General features: G+C 49.6%; 7 protein-coding genes across 7 annotated transcripts; 4 read left to right on the top strand and 3 right to left on the bottom strand.

Moving 5' to 3' along the window:
- Positions 1–1,984: 1,984 nt before the first annotated feature.
- Positions 1,985–4,048, top strand: PV10_02911 (uncharacterized protein). The gene is made up of 2 exons (XM_016367290.1): positions 1,985–2,057; positions 2,111–4,048. The coding sequence occupies exons 1-2, from the start codon at positions 2,023–2,025 to the stop codon at positions 3,918–3,920; spliced, it is 1,845 nt and encodes a 614-aa protein (XP_016226808.1). The 5' UTR covers positions 1,985–2,022; the 3' UTR covers positions 3,921–4,048.
- A 287-nt stretch (positions 4,049–4,335) lies between these two features.
- Positions 4,336–6,818, top strand: PV10_02910 (uncharacterized protein). Its single transcript, XM_016367289.1, has one exon. It carries the CDS (start codon positions 5,049–5,051, stop codon positions 6,693–6,695), a length of 1,647 nt encoding a protein of 548 aa, XP_016226807.1. The 5' UTR covers positions 4,336–5,048; the 3' UTR covers positions 6,696–6,818.
- PV10_02909 (uncharacterized protein) lies at positions 6,700–8,219 on the bottom strand. Its single transcript, XM_016367288.1, has 3 exons — positions 7,808–8,219; positions 7,724–7,733; positions 6,700–7,659 (listed from the first exon to the last, which is right to left on the bottom strand). The coding sequence occupies exons 1-3, from the start codon at positions 7,972–7,974 to the stop codon at positions 6,793–6,795; spliced, it is 1,044 nt and encodes a 347-aa protein (XP_016226806.1). The 5' UTR covers positions 7,975–8,219; the 3' UTR covers positions 6,700–6,792.
- A 611-nt stretch (positions 8,220–8,830) lies between these two features.
- Positions 8,831–12,821, top strand: PV10_02908 (uncharacterized protein). Its single transcript, XM_016367287.1, has 4 exons — positions 8,831–9,363; positions 9,423–9,463; positions 9,522–12,042; positions 12,094–12,821. The coding sequence occupies exons 1-4, from the start codon at positions 9,359–9,361 to the stop codon at positions 12,386–12,388; spliced, it is 2,862 nt and encodes a 953-aa protein (XP_016226805.1). The 5' UTR covers positions 8,831–9,358; the 3' UTR covers positions 12,389–12,821.
- A 1,200-nt stretch (positions 12,822–14,021) lies between these two features.
- On the bottom strand, positions 14,022–15,702 carry PV10_02907 (uncharacterized protein). Its single transcript, XM_016367286.1, has 3 exons — positions 15,622–15,702; positions 14,664–15,571; positions 14,022–14,602 (listed from the first exon to the last, which is right to left on the bottom strand). Exons 1-3 carry the CDS (start codon positions 15,639–15,641, stop codon positions 14,157–14,159), a joined length of 1,374 nt encoding a protein of 457 aa, XP_016226804.1. The 5' UTR covers positions 15,642–15,702; the 3' UTR covers positions 14,022–14,156.
- Positions 15,703–16,175: 473 nt separating this feature from the next.
- On the top strand, positions 16,176–17,790 carry PV10_02906 (uncharacterized protein). Its single transcript, XM_016367285.1, has 2 exons — positions 16,176–17,203; positions 17,258–17,790. The coding sequence occupies exons 1-2, from the start codon at positions 16,208–16,210 to the stop codon at positions 17,516–17,518; spliced, it is 1,257 nt and encodes a 418-aa protein (XP_016226803.1). The 5' UTR covers positions 16,176–16,207; the 3' UTR covers positions 17,519–17,790.
- Positions 17,764–18,390, bottom strand: PV10_02905 (uncharacterized protein). The gene is made up of 3 exons (XM_016367284.1): positions 18,162–18,390; positions 18,053–18,102; positions 17,764–17,991 (listed from the first exon to the last, which is right to left on the bottom strand). Exons 1-3 carry the CDS (start codon positions 18,289–18,291, stop codon positions 17,821–17,823), a joined length of 351 nt encoding a protein of 116 aa, XP_016226802.1. The 5' UTR covers positions 18,292–18,390; the 3' UTR covers positions 17,764–17,820.
- Positions 18,391–20,924: the final 2,534 nt, after the last annotated feature.

Here is a 20,924-nt window from a genome sequence, read left to right as displayed (position 1 = left end):
TGATGACAACCTGAGAGGCTTGAGAGACTCCTAGCTTGTGTTGTTCATGGTCAATGTGATTGGTGATACACCAACCCTTCAACAACCAACGGGACACTTGACTGATGGCTTCGGACAAAAAGTCAGGCGGGCAGTCTGACTGTGACATGGACGGAAACCGGCTTGGGGCGAGAAGATTCGCGTAGTAGCCTTGTTTTGTTTGCAGTGTTATCAACTAGCTTGTAGCTTGTTGTTGTCATTCAGGCCGACGAGCCACCAAGAATGCCTGCCGGATGGAAAGGTACGGCTAATGCCTCTCTCGCCTATCTTGAGATGAATTGCGTCGGAAGGTGGGGCGAAGGCCATGCTGAAACACTGAGAAATTCAAAAAAGTCGGTAGGCAGGTTATTAGGCATGGCTGGCAAGGCAGTCTCGACAGGCCTAAAGGTTAAGTCCATTCCTACCCCCCACCGCCCACAGTACAAACGTATGGGCATTAAACAAGCATTCGGTTTCGGCATAACAGCACCTACCGAATATCGGTGCTTTAACCAGATGACGATTAGTTACCGAAGGTACCTGACCTTCCCAATCATACCATAACCTTCACAGCTCAGTAACTACTACCTTAGGTACCTACCTAGGTACCCACCTACCATACCCATATCCATGCCCATAAAAAGTCCACCTCTAGGCTTCCTTCCACTCAGGCTTTCCTAGGTATCGTTTCACGCTGCCTGTTTCAAGCCTGACCTGAAACCTGGATCTCGTTGTCCTTGCGCAATAATGCGATCAATCGCCCATCTTCAAGCACGCATACGGAGTACAAGATGTATCGTACCACATCTGCACTATCTTTGGAATGTGCCTTGTCTCTCCCGTTTATACCTGCTGGAATGCTGGACGTAGGTCCCACTTAGATCGCTCATAGCCCACGTCGATGATAATGCAATGTCATACTTGGCCGATAGTACTCTCCTCACCAAGCGAGTTTATGCCTATCATACTATAGAGCTCGGTTGCATTGCCCTGAGAGCTCTGATTCTCACAAGGATTACCGAGCTGTTTTATCATCCTCTTGAATGTGTCATGTAGAGAAATTGGTCTTCATGGATATCCATCCCCACGAAAAATGGTCCACGCAGATGCGATGGGGCACGTGCCCGTTAGTGATCAACTTACCTTCTTCCACGCCTACTCCGTACCTATGTATACACCACGTGCCATCACCCAAGCACGGTCCCAGGCCAAGTCATCAAGCATGTCTGATACCTTTATCATCTGTCAGTACCTCCGTACTTTGTTTGAGCGGCTGAGCGGCGGATGAGGTGCGGCTGATACCCGCAAGATACAAGTTCTTTCTGTTACTGAATATTGATGCCTAAATCCGTCTTTGTGATCGCCTGGAGAAGGGCGTTCTAGGCCTCGGAGACCGACCCCCGGGGCCACTGGCGCCCCGATCCCCGCATTTTTCGTCCCTCTAGGCGCCTATACCTCGGCCAAGCTGCCCCCCTTGGTACCTAATCTATTCTTATTGGAGAGGTTACATCAACAATGAGCGGCTTATTCGCCGGAAACAGAACTGCAACCGCTTCAAACAAAGTCCGTGACGCTTTGGACTCACGACCTCCAACTTTAATCCACACACTTTTTCTCCTCATCAGCGTCATACTTTTCACAACATTCATAGTCAACAATCAAGTGAAACAACTGGTAGCCTTCGGACCAGCAACATCTTATCACCTTGGAGCCTTTGGTATTGTACTTGTCGACGCTGGGCTTCGACAACAGCCCCTGCGATTCCTCTCCTGGCACCACCCTCGTGTTGACGACGAGTCCACCTTTGTCTGCGTTGGACTGCCTTGGGTCTGTCTGTCAACAGCATGTCGTCGACAACGTGACCTCGCAACCTCCATCGATGACTACTGTTGCACTATAGGAACACTACGCCATCATCTGACAAAACTACGCTTCGGCTTCCCACCCGGTCACGCAGTTATCACTCCAAGCAATCACGCATTAATCGCAGCCATTTACAACACCATGACTAAACAACCAGCCGTCATAATTATTGCACGGTAAGTCTACCCTGATGTTCTCTTGTTCTCACAGCGACTAATACGCTTTGCAGACATGGCGCTCGACTCGATCAGGCAGACCGCAATTGGGTTCTGGATGCCCAAAAACCCTACGACCCGCCTTTGTCTTACAGCGGTTGGATGCAGTGTCAGACTCTCGGCGTGAGAATCAACAACGAGTTACACAACCTCGACAGCGCAGCTGGCCGCGGCCGGTCGACCTCACAGAAAGGCGACACTTCCCCTGAAGACGATCCACCACCCCCGAAGAAACGCAAGATCATTATCCACTCTTCCCCTTTTACAAGATGTATACAAACTTCGGTGGCAATTGCCGCTGGCATCCAACATCCGCAAAATCACACAGGACCCCGATATAGGAGCCGACCGCGATCCTCTCGATCTGCATTATCTCCCACCGAACAGCCAGACCCTATCTCCCAAACACCTGAGCCTGAACCCAATTCCCTCCGTCGAACCTCCAGCAAAGATCGGCAGAGCACAAATCGTCTTGGATACAACACTTGCCTTCTTCGAATTGACGCCTTTCTCGGAGAGTGGCTTTCCCCAGGCTACTTTGAAAATGGACCTCAACCACCCCCATCAGCCGTTTTGACCTCCGAGGCCAAGTTCATGCTGCAAGAGCCTCAAGAGGAGATCAAAGGCGCCGACCTATCACAGTCATTCTCGTCCGACATGTCATCGGTCGATGGAGAAGAAAAGGAAAATGCCCCGTCATCAACGTCCACCCAAGAAAAGACTGGATTGAGGGCGATGGCGGCGGCTGGTCATTCATTTCCCAAGAGGGCACGCAACATTTCATTCGGCACCGAACTTGCCAACGGCGCTCGAATACTCAATCGAGCCCTACGACAAGCCGTAGGGTATACGCCTCCAATGCCAAACTACGCCATAGCCGCCTCTGCCAACATTCCGCCTGGCTTTGTGGCTCATGCTAGGGATGGGTGTATCCAACTCGACAAAGATTGGGACAGCCAAAACGAGCCATTGAATTGGGGAGACGGCGGCCCATTTGGAGAGGAGTGGAGTAGCATGCACCGACGATTTCGAACCGGTTTCCAGAAGATGGTGGATTACTATGAAAATCTTGGTAGTTCGGACTCTGCTGACGCCGGCGAAGACGATATTGTCCTCGTGTTGGTCACTCATCAGGCTGGCTGCAACGCCCTGATCAGGCTTCTCACCGGCGCTCCAGCTTTACATGATATTGGCACAGCGTCTCTGACCCTTGCTGTTCGACAGCCCAATGTTGAGGCAAGCGCCAAAACGGCAGTGTCTCCAACTAGAAGGAGGGGCTCGCTGGATTGTGGCTTCGCCGACGACTATGATGTCAAAATCATAGCGTCAACCGACCATCTTCGTGCCCCTTCGAATCCACTGGGGCTGAATTCACCGCGACTGGGAATCTCTCCAGCCCTGGCGAGTCGACGAGTGGTAGGGGCTGACTCGCCAGAAGGACTGAGCCTTGGGGAGCCTCTGACATCACGTGGGTCCAGTGGCCCCAGCCTGACTCGAAGTCTAAGTCAAAGGGCGTCGATCGCCGAAGGGATGCCATTGCCTGCGAATCCTACAGGCTTGTGGCGACGAGGTAGTCGATACTCTCGCGACGAGTCGCCAGACCCGAGCGACTCGGGTGCTACGAACAGCGCTCGTAGCGGCACAACGTCAGAGAGCATCCCAGAAGAGCATGGGGGCGGAGCAGTTTCGGACAAATCAAAGCTCAACAATCAGCTCCTCCCCGTTAGAAGTGCCAGTCAACGCGGGCTGTGGGGCGGGGAGGCAATCACTAGAGACCGAAGCCCTGGTAAGCGAAGATGGACTGCGGTGGAGAGGTCACCTTGAAAGGCTAGCTCGTTATCAGGGCTGCATAGTTACGATTCTTGGATAGACGTACCCGCGGCAGTGTATCATCCCACTGACTCGACATGCAAGCGAATAAAAGCAAGCGGATAGTGTAATAATAAAAATGCGGAGTCGATTGAAACTTTTCTCTAAGGTTCTTGTCATATATTGATGGATCCTCGGATTTCCTCATAGGTAGAAGTGAAAAGTCCGTGTTGTCGTCGTGGTTCTTACAACATCGTGGCAGAAGTCTGTCATTAAAGACAGAATAGAATGAGGCTCCTCAAGCTTGATTGTTTACCTGTGCAGACAAATTCGTGAATGCAAGAGTTCAGGGGAAAGTCTGCCGACTATGTATATATTTATTCTCGTATTAAACGAATTTTAGAACCTTTTGACCGCCTTCAAAGTCACAAGACAATATTCTCAATTCATTCTCCACTGTACAAATGATGTTGCAACCAGGATCTCAAGCGAAGAGGCTTATTGCTTGGCCTGTCTTGGTACCTCCTATATCCATTCCTCCCGTTACATGGAAGAGAAGGTAGATATCGCATGACAATTGATTACTCCGGACGCTCCCTGGAATAGGCGAGGCTGAGTTAAGGTAGGCGGCCAGGGGTGATAGTCACGTGATTGAGAGACCCCAAAACGTGGTCCGTGGCCTGCGAGCATTGACCGTTGATCGAGTTGCATCATCGATCGATCGGTCAAGATGATGATGTTGATGCTGCTTGCTACAAGATTTGTTCTCCAAATCCCCACAGTCAATGCTTTGTTCGCTGATATACGGAGTATACTGACGTGCCAGCAGATCAAAAAGATGTAATCCGCCAGTCACGTGAGAGGGATATGATAAGAAAAGTGGTTCGATTGATAACAAAGTCACCAAGTCAACCTTGGAACAACTCAATTGCCCCTCACTATCGCCCAGAGCCCAACAATAATACATCTATTTATCCTTTTTGATCTGCGGGATCCGACACGAGGCTCCTGGATCTTTCAATTCCACCTAGGACCTCATTTTGAAAAATTTGTGCCACAGAAGGCGGTACAACTTCTATCAATCACATCGATATCACCCAACGATCACATCATCCACCGCCCAAACCACAAATAGACAACAACATGGGCTCCATCCCCACCTGGAAAGAAACCGCCCAACTCCGTCGCGAACGACAAAACGCCGCGATTCCACCCGCCTGGCGCCTCAAATCCATTCCTGCTGACTTTCGAGATAGTCGGCATGTAATTGACCTTGCGGGAATTCTGACACCCAAAGAACTGGACATCACTAGCACGGTGGGCGTGGCCAAGATCCTACGAAAGTACGAAGAAGGAGACTGGACCGTCGAGGAGGTTGTCACTGCGTTTTGCAAACGGGCAGCCATCGCCCATCAATTGATTAAATGCTGTACCGAGTTTTTGTTCAGCGAGGCCATTGAGCAGGCACGACAGATCGATCGCTGGTACGCCGACACTGGGGAATTCGTTGGTCCATTGCACGGCATACCGATCAGTCTCAAAGACAACCACGACGTCAAGGGTGTAGACTCGACGGTGGGCTGGGTTGGATTGATCGGTAAACCCGCGCAAGAGGACTCACTGGCAGTGCAGCAGTATCGCACGCTCGGCGCTATCGTCTATGTCAAGACCAATGTGCCTCAGTCGCTGATGATGAGTGACTCGTATAACCATGTCTTCGGCCAGAGTCTCAATTCGTTAAGTCGCGCTTTAATCTCCGGAGGCTCGTCGGGAGGTGAAGGGGCATTGATCGGAGCGAGAGGTTCTATCCTAGGTATTGGCACTGATATTGGAGGAAGTATTCGAATCCCCGCTGCTCTGCAAGGTCTGTATGGTCTGTGTCCAACAGTTGGAAGAGTACCGAACCGGGAGTCGGCTAAAGACCAGAAATACATTGTCCGACCAGTGGCGGGACCCATGGCTAACTCGTTGTCGTCGATTGAGTTGTTTATGGAGGCGTACTCAACGCTGGAACCGTGGATGGTGGACCCTGCCATCCAACCACTTCCTTGGAACTACGAACTGGCACGACTGCCCAAGGAACGATTGAGGATTGGGTATCTGGTCGACGATGGCGTCGTGGCACCTCATCCTCCCATCCAGCGAGCTATGCACGACGTGGTACGGAAACTGAGACAATGCGGACATGAAGTAGTGGAATGGGACGCTTCTGAACATAAAGCCGCATACTACGACCTTTGGGTCCCCGCCGTGACAGCCGATGGAGGCAAACGATGTCAAGACCTGTGCGACTTGATCGGCGAACCACTCATTGAGGGCATGTTGGTCGGCACAGCGGAAACATTACTGTCACCAGAACAAAGGATGGTCCTTAGCGACAAGATCTGGGAGTTTAAACGACAATACCTAGCCAAGTGGAAGGATGCCAATATTGACGCCCTCATTATGCCTGTCCAGCCTTGGGTCGGCATGCGTCCAAAGGCCTGGGTCAAGTCACAGCAATATGTCGGCTACAGCGCCATTTGGAATCTAGTCGATTACACTGCTCTCACTGTGCCGGTGGGGATTGTCGATAGTATGGTTGACGACCCGAGTCGAGACGTGGCTTGGACTGAGTACGGGAAATCGCAGACTCGCAATTTCAGTGACGAGTTCAATCATGCCATGTATCAAGACCTGTGGAATCATGGTGTCATTCAGAATCTGCCGGTTAATCTGCAGATCGTTACGGGGAGGTTTGGCGAAGAAAAGGCCATTGCTGTGGCTAAGATTCTTGAGACTTTGCCTTGAATATCGGACTGAGATTTAGCGACAGAATTTTCTCTAGAGATTTCCACCAGAGCTTTTGCACATTTATTTACCTACCCAATCTAAGCTACTGTTTTATTCATGTCACCTTTTTCAAAAATGCAACCACCTCTTCCACAACCGTTTCGTGAGCTTCTTCCGGCAGATAATGGCCATAGCCATCCCCGACCCCAACACCGCGGTAGTCGACTCCTGAACCAACCCAGTCTTTCCATACGGCTTCGACGTCAGTTCGTGCACCTAATTTAGCTTTACTGAACATGACGAGAAGAGGCACCTCAACCTTCCTGGCGGCCTTTTGGTCCTCGTCCTGTTCGGTCGACTCGGGCGCGGAACCGCTGGCGTAATCCAACGCGGTGTAATACAGAACTTCGTCCGTGGAGAAGTTTTCCGCATAGATGTCAACTGCACCATCAGCTGAGATGCGACGGATGGATTCTGGGTTGGGCCCGGCGATGCGTGTGTTGGCGCCTCGAGCCCAGTTGGCACCTCCAAATGCTGAGATTAGCTGGGTGGAGAGTTCTGGGTTGGCGAGCATGGGCCAGTGGAAATATCCGGAGGAGATGACTGGGTCGGAGAAGCGTGCCCATTGAACGGTGGTGGGGATGATGTCGAGGAGGACATTGCCGATGACGGTGAGGTTCAAATGAGGGAAGATGTCAGGGTGGGTTGGGTGAGCACCGGCGGCGTTGGCTGAGGGTGGGTGAGAAAAGTCAACGGCTAGACGGTGCGAGATGCGGGCTCCACGGTCATGGCCGCCAATGATGACTTTGCGGGGAGTTTGTGCAGTGTTGAAGGTGGCTGCGAGTGCTTCGAGAAGGGCATTGCCGACGGAGCGTTTGGAATTGGACGGGATTGGTGTGTCGGACTTGATCGGGGTGGAGATACCGTAGCCTGGTAGTTCGGGGATGAAGAGGCTGACTTTGTCTTTTAGAGCTGGGGCGACCTGTGACGAGGCATTAGAAATATGTAATGGGGGAGTGGGCGTAGACAGGTAAAGGAATACTGACATAGCGCCATCTAAGATGAGGTAGAGATGAAAGTCAGCAGGTTGATATTCTCAATGAGCAGACGTTGATGCAATAGGTGCTCACTCATAGGCCGATTGAGGATATCCGTGAATCAAGGTCAAGATGGGGGTGTCTGGGCCAAGATCAGATGTGTATGTGTGCACCTGCGAGCCAGATGAGGTCTTTGTGATGTTGTGAGTGAAGCCGAGTTTCTCAAAGAGATTACGAGATGTGTCTGCAGCAGAAGGCATGGTGATGATGATGAAGGAGTTGAGATGACTCTGAGATGAGGGGTAAAGGTGGGAGGGAAGATGAGAGGAAGTGTAATGATTATCTTAGAAATGACCTTAATGATGGATAGACAGACGGGCGATATAGAAAGCTAGAAAAGAAGTATATTATGAACAATATACTATGCTAGATGACGACTCTTTTGGGGTAACATGTACGAGAGTCAAGTCGTCTATGGATGGCGCAATATATTGACGAGTATTCGTCTGAACAAGGACAATGGTTGTGGGACAGACTGAGGGGAGAGATTACTCAGCAATAACAATTTATAATTTATAATTCTATACGACTAGAACAACATCAGCAAAAGCAACAGGAATAACAAGAGTTCATCACTAGGAGAAGACAAATGATGTTCATAGGGATGAAGCCGCGAAACAAAAGCCGAGGTACTCGTACACATCGGCGGATCAGTCAGCCATCTAGCGTGTCATATATGATCTACCGTAGTAATCTAGTAACGTGACCTTGTTTCAACGTGACACGGATCACATGACTTTTCTTCATTCACTCAAATCCTGGAATGAGAAAAGAGGAGAGACACGGGAGCCCAGGAACTGGCCTGACTTGGTTTGATTACAGGGATTCGAGGGAAAATCTCCGACGTCGCTGGACTCTTTGAATTGACCAACACGCGGCAAGATTCTACCAAAAGCCACCCACAAGATTTGACTTTGGGCAACTGGCGCGTCTCGATCCGCTCTATCGCGTCTTGCTACTGGCCCACCAAACGCCCATCAAGACAACAGACAATCACCCACCAGTTGAACCCTGCCACTCTGCCACTTTGCCACTCCAGGGATTACAACTTTACGAGGGACTACTGATTAACCCAGTGCTGCTGTCAACACCAACAACTCCCTGCACCAGTCATCACGGTCACCACAGTCAAGGTCAAGGTCACGTTCTCATCTTCACTTGAGGCTGAGGCTGTCACTGTCCTGTGTTGTGTCTGCGTCTGCCAGCCTGCGCTCATTAATCACCACCACAACTGCCAAACCCTTTCCTGACCAACGTTCACTTTGGCTACACACCTGACTTCACGCTTGACGCTGATTGACATTAGACACACACCACGCCCTCTTTCAATTGCCCCCTGTGTTCCTTCACTCAAGCTTCACCGTTTGATGCGACGACTCACAACATCATTACCCACTCTCTCAGACTCACCAAACCTCAACCTCCCTCCTTCCACCCAAGAGTCGCGAATCCCACACATCCCCAGCTCCCACCTACACCACCTCGTCCTCACCGCGGCCCTCACCGCGACCTAGCTCTGTCTGCCTATATGTATACTGATGCCGTTCCCCTGGCCGGATCACAACAGTATTGATTAGGCCAACCATGGCGTACGATGCTCCCCATCCAAACATACCCACCATGACTTCATCGCTAACATATCCCACAGGACCGCCGCGGCCAACAGTGGAGGGGGCAACAACATCAAAGGTACTGTGCTCTCAACCGCACCATGGATTCACGTGTGTCTAACAACCCCTCTCTCTAGTTGTTGCCCGTTTCCGTCCGCAGAATAAAGTCGAGATTGGAAATGGCGGAACACCAATCGTCCAGTTTGTTGGAGACGATACCTGCCAGCTCCAATCCTCCGAAACCAATGCCCCATTCACATTCGATCGTGTCTTTGGCATGAACTCTCAGCAGGCCGATATCTTTGACTTTTCCATTCGATCCACCGTCCAAGATGTCATGAATGGCTACAACGGCACCGTTTTCGCCTACGGTCAGACCGGCGCGGGAAAGTCATATACCATGATGGGTGACATGGACGACCAAGAGAAAAAGGGTATCATTCCCAGAATTACTGAACAAATCTTCGACTCTATCCTTGTTCATGGTTCTGCTCAAGTTGAGTATACTGTCGGTATCTCCTATCTCGAAATATACATGGAAAAGATCCGCGATCTTCTTAACCCCGTCATGGACAATCTTCCTATCAACGAAGGCCCTAGAGGTCCCTATGTCAAAGGTCTAAGAGAAATTTACGTCAATACCGTCGATGAAGTCTACACTGCCATGCACCTTGGTCAAAGATCCCGAGTCACAGCCTCCACAAACATGAATCTTGAGTCGTCGCGATCCCACTCCATCTTCCTTGTCACAATAAACCAAAAAGATATCAACACCGGTTCTCAGAAGAGCGGTATGCTCTACCTCGTCGATTTGGCTGGTTCTGAAAAGGTTGGCAAGACTGGCGCAACAGGTCAAACCCTAGAAGAGGCAAAGAAGATCAACAAGAGTTTGAGCGCCCTTGGAATGGTCATTAACGCCCTCACCGACGGCAAATCGTCACACGTTCCCTATCGCGACTCCAAATTAACCAGAATCCTGCAAGAAAGCTTGGGAGGTAATTCTCGGACTACCCTCATCATCAATTGTTCTCCCAGCAGCTACAACGACACCGAAACTATCAGTACTCTCCGTTTTGGCATGCGAGCAAAGACTATCAAGAACAAGGCAAAGGTCAATGCCGAACTCAGCCCTGCCGAACTCAAACGCCTCCTCAAGATTGCCCAGAACCAAACCATTTCTTTCGAACGATATATCGCCTCTCTCGACTCAGAACTGCAGCTGTGGAGATCCGGCGAGACTGTTGCCAAAGACAAATGGGTCCAACCTCTGGCCGGACTCTCATCTCGCACAGATTCAAAGACACGCCCTGAAACCCCCTCGCGTACTCCTTCTGATCTTTTGAGGTCTGACACACCCAACCGTCCCGACTCCCGCATGGGCGAACGTTCCAGCACACCTAGCATTATACTCGAGAAGGACGAACGAGAAGAGTTCTTACGTCGCGAAAACGAGCTGCAGGATCAGCTCACCGAGAAAGAAACTCAAGTCGCCAACGCCGAGAGAAGTCTACAGGAGGCCCGTGAAGAGCTCAAGACTTACAAAGAAGGCTCCCTGCGCACCACCAAAGAGAATGAGTTATTGTCAGACAAATTTAATAAGACTCAGCTTGAACTCCAGAAGCTCTCGTACCAGAGCAAAGAAGATAGCATCACCATGGACAGTCTCAAGGAAGCCAACTCTGAATTAGAGAATGAGCTGCACTCGGTGAAACAACAACTTCTCGACCTGAAGATGAGCGCCAGAGAAACTACCGCAGCCCTCGACGAAAAGGACCGCAAAAAGCAACAGAAAATGGCCAAGATGTTGGCTGGCTTCGACCTTGGCGACAACACCTTTTCAGCAAATGAAGATCGAATGCGAGAAATGCTCGATCAAGTTGATAACCTCCACGCTGCCAGCATCAGTGGCGAGAGCATCCCATCGCATGTGCTAGAAGACCTGAGAGCTAAGCTGCTAGAGTCACAGAATGTGGTACGGCAGGCCGAGTTATCATTAAATGAGCACGCCGAAGCCGATAATGAGCCTCGCTCTCTGGCTTTGGAAGAGAGACTTTCTATGGTCCAGCAGGAATACGAAGAGGTGCTCACCCGAAATCTAGGTCCAGATGATGTCGAAGAAATCAAAGCGCGTCTCGAGCAGATCTACTCTGATCGTCGCGAAACTCAGACTGACATCATTAACGACTTGCGGGATCAAGTTCTACACAAATCGCAGGACCTGGAGAAGCTTCAAAAGTCCCTGACCGACCTACAAAGTCGACCCACCGCCAATGGTACAGGGCCTAATGGCGTTGTCAGCAAGACCCTACAGCAGCAGATTGCCGACTTTGACCTCATGAAAAAGAACCTAATGCGTGACCTCCAAAACCGCTGCGAGCGCGTCGTTGAACTGGAGATTTCTCTCGATGAAACCAGAGAACAATATAATAATGTCCTTCGTTCCAGCAACAACCGCCAGCAACAGAAGAAGATGGCATTCTTGGAACGCAACCTAGAGCAATTGACTGTGGTCCAGCGACAACTGGTCGATCAGAATACCAGTCTTAAGAAGGAAGTTGCCATTGCAGAGCGCAAGTTGATCGCCCGAAACGAACGAATCCTGAGTCTTGAGAGTCTGCTGAACGACAGTCAAGAGAAGTTGACGCAGACAAATCACAGGTATGATCATTATCCTTCCGGTCACAACAAGTCACTAACCTTTCTCTCTAGATTCGAGGCTCAACTTGCCGCTGTCAAGGAACGTCTTGAAGCCGCAAAGATCTCGTCGCGCAACATGGCTACAGGTGGCATGGGCGCTGGAGCTAGCGTGGGAGGCTTCAACTCTCTTATGAATGCAGGCGCCCGGATAGCTAAGCCTCTGCGAGGAGGTGGTGGCGCTGCCGCCAACGTCGATGGTGCTTCAGGGGGAATGATGAACGGCGCTCCTTCTATACCCATTATTTCTAGTCTCGCGGGTGGGGACAACAACAATAAGCGAACTAGCTGGTTCTTCAACAACCGGTGAGATGGATGTGGTTATATGACATTACGTTTTGAATGGTCAACCCGCATGAGCGAATGGGATACTCAGCCATACATGGGTTGTGATGATGCACGGCGATATGTACATTATCTCACCTAGACTTAGAGAGCCTGTGCATGTTTAATCACCCAATGTACACTCTTTGGATCAATCAACTCTGACACTTGAGATCTCCAGACGATTTGTTTCCATGTCTAGCAAACAGTGCTTCCCCCACGTGAGCAATGGATGATACTGGTTCCACTGGTGATGCTGACGTTGGTTTGATGGGCAAAGCCATTATCCATCATTCTGCAACGAATGACAGATATGACGACAGTCCACCCTAGAAATGATGAGCTGCAGAGAATTGTGTGACATGTTCTATTCTCGGCTGACCATGGCCATTGGCACCATCCGAGTCCCTTGTCTTCCCTTGTCGCACAATTGTGCCACCATGAGCCATGAGTTCCAAAGAAACTTGCCACAACTTGGAGGCTGAGCCCAGCGGGTTGTCGGAACAAACCGTTCTCTCTTGTTTGTGTCTTGTGTATCGCTCATGTGTCACTTACGACATACAATGAGGGAGAAGAGCATCATCATCACTCCGAACCTTGTCAACAAAGAGCATTACTGAAATACCAGTAGCAATCTCAAATGATGTATGAATCCTGTCCTTACTCTACCTATCTTGCTTATCTCGTTTTCCCATGTCAGAACTGGATCACACTCGTTGTCAGTCGCTCACCCCGTCGTTCATCGTCAATGTGTGGCAAACAGCCCTTTTCTCATGGGCTATAAAAGGTTGGCTATGCCAACTATTGATCCTCAGTGCTTTGCTTTATTATTTATCACATCTGTTGAGAAGAAAAACATCTCTGAGGTGGAACGAAATATCAGAAATCGATTTGATCATCTGAAAACAATTCGGAAACTCGATATCTGAACCTACCTACGGGTATAACCTCCAACAAAAAGACGACGATGGTTCAAAACATTCTCCCATTCCTAGGAAACTATTCCATTCAATCTATACCGTGATCCACCATCAAACATGTGTCTAAGAGAGATCTACACATATACAGGCTGCGCAGAAATACCCCCACACACAGAAGCCGGGGATATTCAGCACTGCGCTGACGAATACTGCACCAGCATCCTGGGCCGAAAGATCATGCGGACAGGTGCATGTGACGGGTGTCGACTCGCGCAGGAGCACCAAAACCGGGGCAAGACATCATGGAATCTGGACCCCAAGGACTTCGACTACGACAAGAGCGGCGACAATGGGGATTCTCAAGCCCAGGGAAACGGGAAGCTATAGCGCCAACCTGTTCCAGTATGTGGTCTTCGATCACCAATGTCCACTCTACATCAATTTCCTCACAACTCCTATGCTAGAACCGACATACATTCCCCTTCTCGGGCGTCTGCTTATGCCACAGCCTGGGCTTATGCTGGATTCTACGTCGAAGCCAACAAAAGGTTCGTTCAAAAGTGAGCCAAACATTATCCCTGGCTATATTCGCGAATCTAAGTCAACTTACGGATACGGGGCTGAGTCTCCAGCTTCGCGAATACTCATCAATAATACAGCAAGAGCAAGAACTATACAGAAGGATATCCCTCACTTTGAGCTGAGAGGAGCTTTAGACCCCACAACAAACCTAACTGAACGGGCTTTCTACAACGAGGAAAATGATGAATCTAACTCTTCCTCCTCAACAGAAGATTCCCTCTTCGACTGCGAGTACAGAGGGTGCTCTAATGGTTAGTCGTATGTCCAAAGATATTGAAGGTAATCAGGTATCGCCCATTGCGTTAATGCGCTATGCTCTGAGGGGAATGTCCGGTAGTTTGGATGAATCAGGATGCAAGTCGGCTCGTGGCAATCGCATTTAAAGCCACGCTGGTCGAAGCGTCGCCTCCGGTCGGCAGCCATCTGGTTTATAGCTTGCCAGCAGGAGTTAGCCGATGCCAGCATGTCCTTGTCGACTCTGGCCAATTCGACGTATCGATACCCGTCGTCCTTTGATCTTGCCACAACGTCGATGAGGATCGCATCAACACCTCTGACTCGCAGGGACAGGGGCTTAATGAACGTCTCTGAGAAGAGAGTAAGCTCTTCGTCCATGATTGGGAGGTCTTTGAGGTCGCGAGTAGCTGCAATCTTGAAATTGAAGTAGGTATTGAGCGTAGTTGCAAAGACGGAACGAACTGGGATATATGGTTAGTTAATGAACGAAAGGATTGTGCTACTTTTCGGAGTAGAACATACACTCTGGATGATTGAGGAAGTAGTGGTGGTCCGGAAATTTGAAAGGAAACACCGTATCCCAAGCCTGGGTGAGATGGTTATCGACCTTAGTAGACTCTATCTGACTGACTTGATCCCAGTTGAGGTTATCATCAGTAAGGTGGTGTTGAAGATTCGGCGATACACGTAGCGCAAACACCAGCATACGGAAGCTGGGACGATGGACCTTCTCATGAAGTTTGCGGGTCGATTCAGCCAGCTGCTCATACCTCGGATCGGACCTCATATCTGGATTGAGGGCATTGTAATGGCGAAGTAGCTCGCGGAGACTTGCAGCAATTGCATGGGATTCGTCTTCGCGTGGAGCTGCCATTTGAAGATTGTCCACCACTCTTTCCAATTGACACGTTTTCCTTTCCTGTTCCTTGAACTTCCTTTCCTGTTCCTCGAACTTCCTTTCCTGTTCCTCGAACTTCCTTTCCTGTTCCTTGGACTGATCTAGTAAGTATGTGAGAATAGACGTAAGTTGTGGGGTGGTTTCAAGGCCAGAAAGAGCGTCTTCGATAGGATTTTGATGGACTTTGTCTGGCAGGATGCCAGGGGGGAATTGAATAGTGGTTGACATGCTGTCATTTTCATTCATATCCATATATGAACTTCTTGAGTCTGGGATGATCATGTTGGCGAGGAGTAGAGGGTCGTCTGATGTCTTTATGTTGGCAGAAGTGAACGTCGGAAAACGGAAAACAGGGTGCAGGAAGAGGGCAACCTGGCCAATCGTTATTAATGGGAGTCGATCGGACTTTGGTTTTCCTAGCGAAGGTTCCGATTCGCTCAATGTCCGCAAGTTTAGTTCAGCTGGGGATTTGATTGCGGATTTGATTGGGGATTTGGATGGCCATGGATGATCAATTTCGGAGCTTCGATCACTAGTGACTCTTCAGTTAGCGGATGATAGGTCATAACGGGTGACACGGACTTTCTGGATCGTTTGCTCATGTTGATGGTGATGATTCTGCCTGCTGGATGAAAAGGAAGATCTGCTGGTACAACGAATTTTACCACAAGGAGAGAAAGAGATGAAGGTGGATTTTACGACAAGGAGAGAAAGAGATGAAGGTGCCAGAGGAGTAAAGATAGGAAGGTGCGGTTGTGTGTAGGAAGAGGGGGAAAACCTCTTCCTGGGCTACATACAGGCAGGGGCGAAGCATATTTGATATAGACATTAGGAAGGAGTGAGGAGAGGCTCAGCTCCTGCCAACATGATCTGGTTGAGATTAGGATATATATGCTTTTCCTACCTCCATCGTATCTAGAAAGTGAACAACACCAAGCTCCCTCTACTTTTCGGTGGTTGCCCTTCATATTTCTTGGATGAAGTGGTTCTCGGGAGTGTAAATACCTATCAAGTATATTAGCGCCATGTCAAATGCGGTACGATCTCCCAATTTGATTCTTGGCCGAATTCTGCTTACTTATTGTTTGATATACTTCTACCTCCACCCACAGCCATTTCTTGATCTTCTTCGACCACACAACAAAGACTATCTCGGTCCAACAGAAAGATGGCTCCAACAACAAAAGGTGCTCTCAATTTTAAAGCTACTTTTACTGAAGAAGTCACGCCTTTCAACATTGAAGTAGATCAAGACTTTCTTGACAATACCCGATTGAAAGCCTCTTTGACTCGATTCGTGGACGACCTCGAGGAGCAAGAGGCCTTCACTGATGGACCACCACGGCAAACTGCAGAGAAAGTTGCTGACTATTGGGCCAACAAATATGACTGGCGCGCGATTGAAGCTGATATCAATTCCAAGCTCAAGCAATACACCACTCTCGTGGAAACACCAACCACCAAATTCACAGGCCCAATCCCACTACATTTTGTGCATCACCGATCTCCACGAGAAGATGCAATTCCTCTTCTTTTCGTGCATGGCTGGCCAGGGTCGTTTCTCGAAGTCGACAATATCATCGAACCGCTAACAAATCCACCTGATCCATCCACGCCTGCATTCCATGTCGTTGCACCTTCTATTCCAGGCTATGGATTTAGCCCTTCACCTCGAAAACCGGGCTTTGGCTACAGACAGTCCGGGGCTGCTTTCCACGCCTTGATGCAGAAGCTGGGATACAAGAAGTATTGTTTTCAGGGCGGTGATGCAGGCGACCTTATCAATCGATACATGGCAGTCGACTTTCCAGAAAGCGTCGTGTCTGGACACTCGAACTTCTGGGTCATTCCACCAAATGAGGACGATTTGGACAAGTATCGACGAAACGAGTCTTCACCGGATGAGAAATATCTCATTGAATTGTATGGAGGCTTTACTACTCGTCACTGGGCGTATGGACAGATTCAACAGACTCGACCGTTGAAACTAGCCGGGGCCATGACGGACAGTCCGGTTGGATTGGCCATGTGGATCTACGATAGTGTCGTGAGCGGAGTTCCAGACCCAAGTATCTGGACTCCTGAGTTGATCATTACTTGGACGATGATGCATTGGATCAATGGCCCGTATGCAGCTTTCAGCTTGTACAAGAATGGTGCTGCGGTAAGTGAGGCTAGAATATTCGTCTGAGTTTTATAACTAACGCTATATCATCAGGACGGAGCAATCTCGATCAAAGGAATCAGTCTTCTTCCCTATGTCAAGCAGCCCGTGGCCATATCACAGTTCCCATATGATCTGTGGTACAGGACCCCTCTCGATTGGGCTCAACGTGGAGGGAATGTCAAAATAAATACTGTGCATGAAACAGGAGGCCATTTCGCAGCGTTGACAAATGCTGATTTGTTGCTTCAGGACATTTGGCGGTTCTTTGGGGACGCAGAATTGTCAAACACTAACATATTCAAACAGACCTGAGCGGATTTGTATTTCATCGCTGGTCTTAGCAAAGCTTGGTAGGTATGGGGAAAGTTGACACCGCAGGCTCTACTGAAATTGTGATGGGAGAGTGCAGAGAGCTAGAGGCCCGATACCCCCCGAAGAGAAAGGGAAGCTGTTCACCAAGGAGTGCAGGAGACGTCATGAATGACTCCAGCATCGGAATCATTTTATAGACGACAAGGACTTGTATAGCATCTAGATTGAAGTACACATGTAGGTATCTACAATGTCTAAATTCGTTGTCTAAAGTCTATCTATGTACTGTCTAGCACCCAGAACTATGACAGAAGCTTGGGCACATTCTCCAAGAGATATTCTACGACCGCATCAGGTCCTTTCTCAACTTGTAAGCCTTGGGGAATGGCATGTGTCTTGATCCCTGGCTTGGTTTCTCTGGCGATTTGTAGAATCCGAGTACTTTCCTCCGGTGTCCACATGGATGCACAGAACTAATTACGATAGGTTATCAGTCAAGGATCCAGGGATTTTTTAAGTTGTCCATGAACCTACAAGGATATCTGGTTGAAACTCTTGGACTTTGCCTTGAACTTCGTCGATTGCTGTATAATGTAAGCTATGCAAGCCATTTCCAAGGTCCCAAGAGACGATCGTCGCTTACTTTCACAGTTGGCCACGTGTAGAATGGTGAATTGGTCTTTCAATGCCTCCGTCATGCGTCCGACAAGACGCTTTGCGCGTTCAGGCGCGGTGTTCACTGTCACCAGCTTAAAGGGTCCTTTTGGCGGCATGTCGGCTAGGTTATGGTGTCCGGAGGTCACGGTTTGGGAAACTTGGTGTGGCTTTGATCTATTCTGATTGCTGGGTGTCTTGTCTTGACTTGACTTGTCTCTATGGATGAATTTCGGAGAATGATGGAAATATCAACTGTTGCCGGGATTATCCCGCCCCTCAATTCTTGAAAGCCGCTTGTGGGGATGTCTGTGTGGGGACGAGGGACATGTTTCTTCCGCATCCTCTTCAATTCCGGATCATAGGTAGCTGCTTGGGCCTTGGATTCCAAGGTGGCACCGAAGTCGGAAACTTTCCTATTGCGCATACTTCCCAGCCGTCCAACCAGCCGTGCCAGGCTAGGAATTGCGACTGCCGAAGCACGCTTCCGAGCCCCGCCATGGCATGTCACGGCATTAAGATGATTCGCATTTTCTGCATTTTGTGGGGGAGTCTGGGAGAACAAGCTGCAAATGTACAATTAATAAGACTGTCGCTTGATATGATAAAGGGTATGTCTCTGGGGTATGCCAGATACATTCAATCTTCAACTTACTAAGAGACAGATCTAGGACCTACATTCAATAGCAAAATTTGTTGCGCGTGATCGCCACCATGCATCCTGACATCAAAACATTGAAAATATGCATCATCGGTGCTGGCATGGGTGGGCTAACCTCTGCCCTGGCCCTAGCACGTGCCGGATTCTCCGACATCACAGTCTTTGAATTTGCATCGAATCTGGGGTTTGTCGGTGCTGGGATCCAGATGGCTCCAAATATGGCTCGAATTCTGGATCGACTAGGAGTATGGGAGGCTATCGCTCGGGAAGGCGTTGTGTTGAATGAAACAAGCATCCGTCAGGGCTCATCAGATAGCGAATTAGGTCATGTCGACTTGAAATTCGTCAAGGACACTTATGGATACCCACATATGGTCGGCCATCGATCGACACTGGCAGGAGAACTCTACAATGGATGCAAACGAGAGTCAGAGAACATCAAATTCGTCTTTGCGGCCGACTGTCAGAATTTCAAGTTCGGGTCCAGACCTTCGTTTACGGTGATGCCTCGGAAGGGTGGGGAGCCTTACGAAGTCGAATGCGATATTTTACTTGGGGCTGATGGCGTCAAGTCCGAGACACGAGTTGCCATCTTGAAAGAACTGAATGTGGTGGCAAATGTCCAGGACACCGAGCAAGCAGCCTATCGTATCATGTTGACCAGGGAGCAGCTGGAGTCCGACCCAGAATTGCTGGCACTCATTGACGCAGATAGAGTAATCAGATGGATTGGTGCGAAGAGGCATATCATCGCATATCCAGTTTCACGGAAGCAGATCTACAATATCTCGACCACACAGCCTGACGTCAACTTTGCGGCGGCACCATCGGCGACCTACACGACCAAGGGATCGAAGAAAGCCATGTTGGGCGTCTTTGACGATTTCTGTCCGATGATCCAAAAAATGCTCGATCTCGTGCCGGAGGGAGAGGTGTGCGAATGGAAGTTGAGAGTCCACGAGCCAATTCCCACTTGGGTTCATGGATCCGTTGCTCTTGTCGGAGACGCATGTCACCCGACATTACCTCATCTCGCTCAAGGTGCCGCTCAAGCCATTGAAGATGCTGCGGTATTGGGTGTGGTTTTGTCGCATCTGCCAGCCGGTGCCACACCAAGTGATATCAACAAAGCACTCAATTTGTACGAAAAGGTCCGAAAGGAGCGGGCGGACACTCTGGTAGAACTAGCTGCTGCCAATGGCAGAGGTCTGCATCTAGGAGAGGGGAAAGCCAAAGAAGAACGAGATAAGCAATTTGCAGCTCTGAAAGCTGGCAAGGGACCGGTCCCGGATCGATGGGCTGATGCAGATGTACAAAGACAGATCTATGGCCACGACTGTGTCAAAGTGGCTGAGCAGATGGTGAAGGATGAACTCAATTGGTGATAGGATAGGGCCGTTAAATGTAGCAGAATTGTATCTCGCCGTCGTACACCCACATCACCGCATCCTGGTGATCAGATCTGGATTCACCATGATCGATGGAGAATCCCCACAACATGACTTGATGAGTACGGCCCTCAGATATGGAACCATGATAATTGTAGGGAGACAGACCCGCGTGGAGATGAAGAAACTCTGTGGGACGCAACTGTCGCATAAATCTTTAGCCGCCGCTTCCATAATTTGGACCAGCCCCACACTCACATTCGAGGCAAGAGCGGCTCCGTTTTGATATCCCCACAACTTCTTCATCATGTCCCCGACTTCATCTCCACCAGCTCTTCTCTAATCCACACATGGACTCAAGGCTCGATGGCCTACCTGTGACCCCGGCGATGGACAATATCTCGAAGTTGAAGTGCCGATCCTGTCACAGGACATTCAACAAGGGAGAGCATTTGAGAGTATGTCTGAACAGATCCATTTATCCCTATTAGCACTAAATTTTGACAGAGACACGAAAGATGCCGTGAGTAAACTCCAAAAGGAATGAGTAGGGAAACGGCAAAAGTGTGGAAATGCTCGATGACAGTCTAACAAGTTATCCCCTTCTTCAGATACTGGGTCAAAGCCATTTCAATGTACCAACTGTCTACGGTGTTTCAGTCGCCAGGATTCTCTCGCTCGCCACTGCAAACTCCATACTCGA

The sequence above is a fragment of the Exophiala mesophila genome (assembly GCF_000836275.1).
Source record: "Exophiala mesophila strain CBS 40295 unplaced genomic scaffold supercont1.2, whole genome shotgun sequence".
Classification (NCBI taxonomy): Eukaryota; Fungi; Ascomycota; class Eurotiomycetes; order Chaetothyriales; family Herpotrichiellaceae; genus Exophiala; species Exophiala mesophila.
This window is presented reverse-complemented; position numbering and strand designations above follow the sequence as displayed.

Coding starts and splice junctions, on each gene's coding strand:
- PV10_02907 (XM_016367286.1), bottom strand. CDS start 15,641: ATGAGCAAACGATCCAGAAA. Junction 15,572..15,621: donor ATGAGCAAACGATCCAGAAA/GTCCGTGTCACC, acceptor AAGAGTCACTAG/TGATCGAAGCTCCGAAATTG. Junction 14,603..14,663: donor CTTCCTCAATCATCCAGAGT/GTATGTTCTACT, acceptor CATATATCCCAG/TTCGTTCCGTCTTTGCAACT.
- PV10_02910 (XM_016367289.1), top strand. CDS start 5,049: ATGGGCTCCATCCCCACCTGGAAAGAAACCGCCCAACTCCGTCGCGAA.
- PV10_02908 (XM_016367287.1), top strand. Junction 9,464..9,521: donor AGGGGGCAACAACATCAAAG/GTACTGTGCTCT, acceptor CCCTCTCTCTAG/TTGTTGCCCGTTTCCGTCCG. Junction 12,043..12,093: donor TTGACGCAGACAAATCACAG/GTATGATCATTA, acceptor CTTTCTCTCTAG/ATTCGAGGCTCAACTTGCCG.
- PV10_02905 (XM_016367284.1), bottom strand. CDS start 18,291: ATGCCGCCAAAAGGACCCTTTAAGCTGGTGACAGTGAACACCGCGCCT. Junction 18,103..18,161: donor ACACGTGGCCAACTGTGAAA/GTAAGCGACGAT, acceptor TACATTATACAG/CAATCGACGAAGTTCAAGGC. Junction 17,992..18,052: donor AGTTTCAACCAGATATCCTT/GTAGGTTCATGG, acceptor TATCGTAATTAG/TTCTGTGCATCCATGTGGAC.
- PV10_02911 (XM_016367290.1), top strand. CDS start 2,023: ATGACTAAACAACCAGCCGTCATAATTATTGCACG. Junction 2,058..2,110: donor GCCGTCATAATTATTGCACG/GTAAGTCTACCC, acceptor TACGCTTTGCAG/ACATGGCGCTCGACTCGATC.
- PV10_02909 (XM_016367288.1), bottom strand. CDS start 7,974: ATGCCTTCTGCTGCAGACACATCTCGTAATCTCTTTGAGAAACTCGGC.
- PV10_02906 (XM_016367285.1), top strand. CDS start 16,208: ATGGCTCCAACAACAAAAGGTGCTCTCAATTTTAAAGCTACTTTTACT. Junction 17,204..17,257: donor TGTACAAGAATGGTGCTGCG/GTAAGTGAGGCT, acceptor CTATATCATCAG/GACGGAGCAATCTCGATCAA.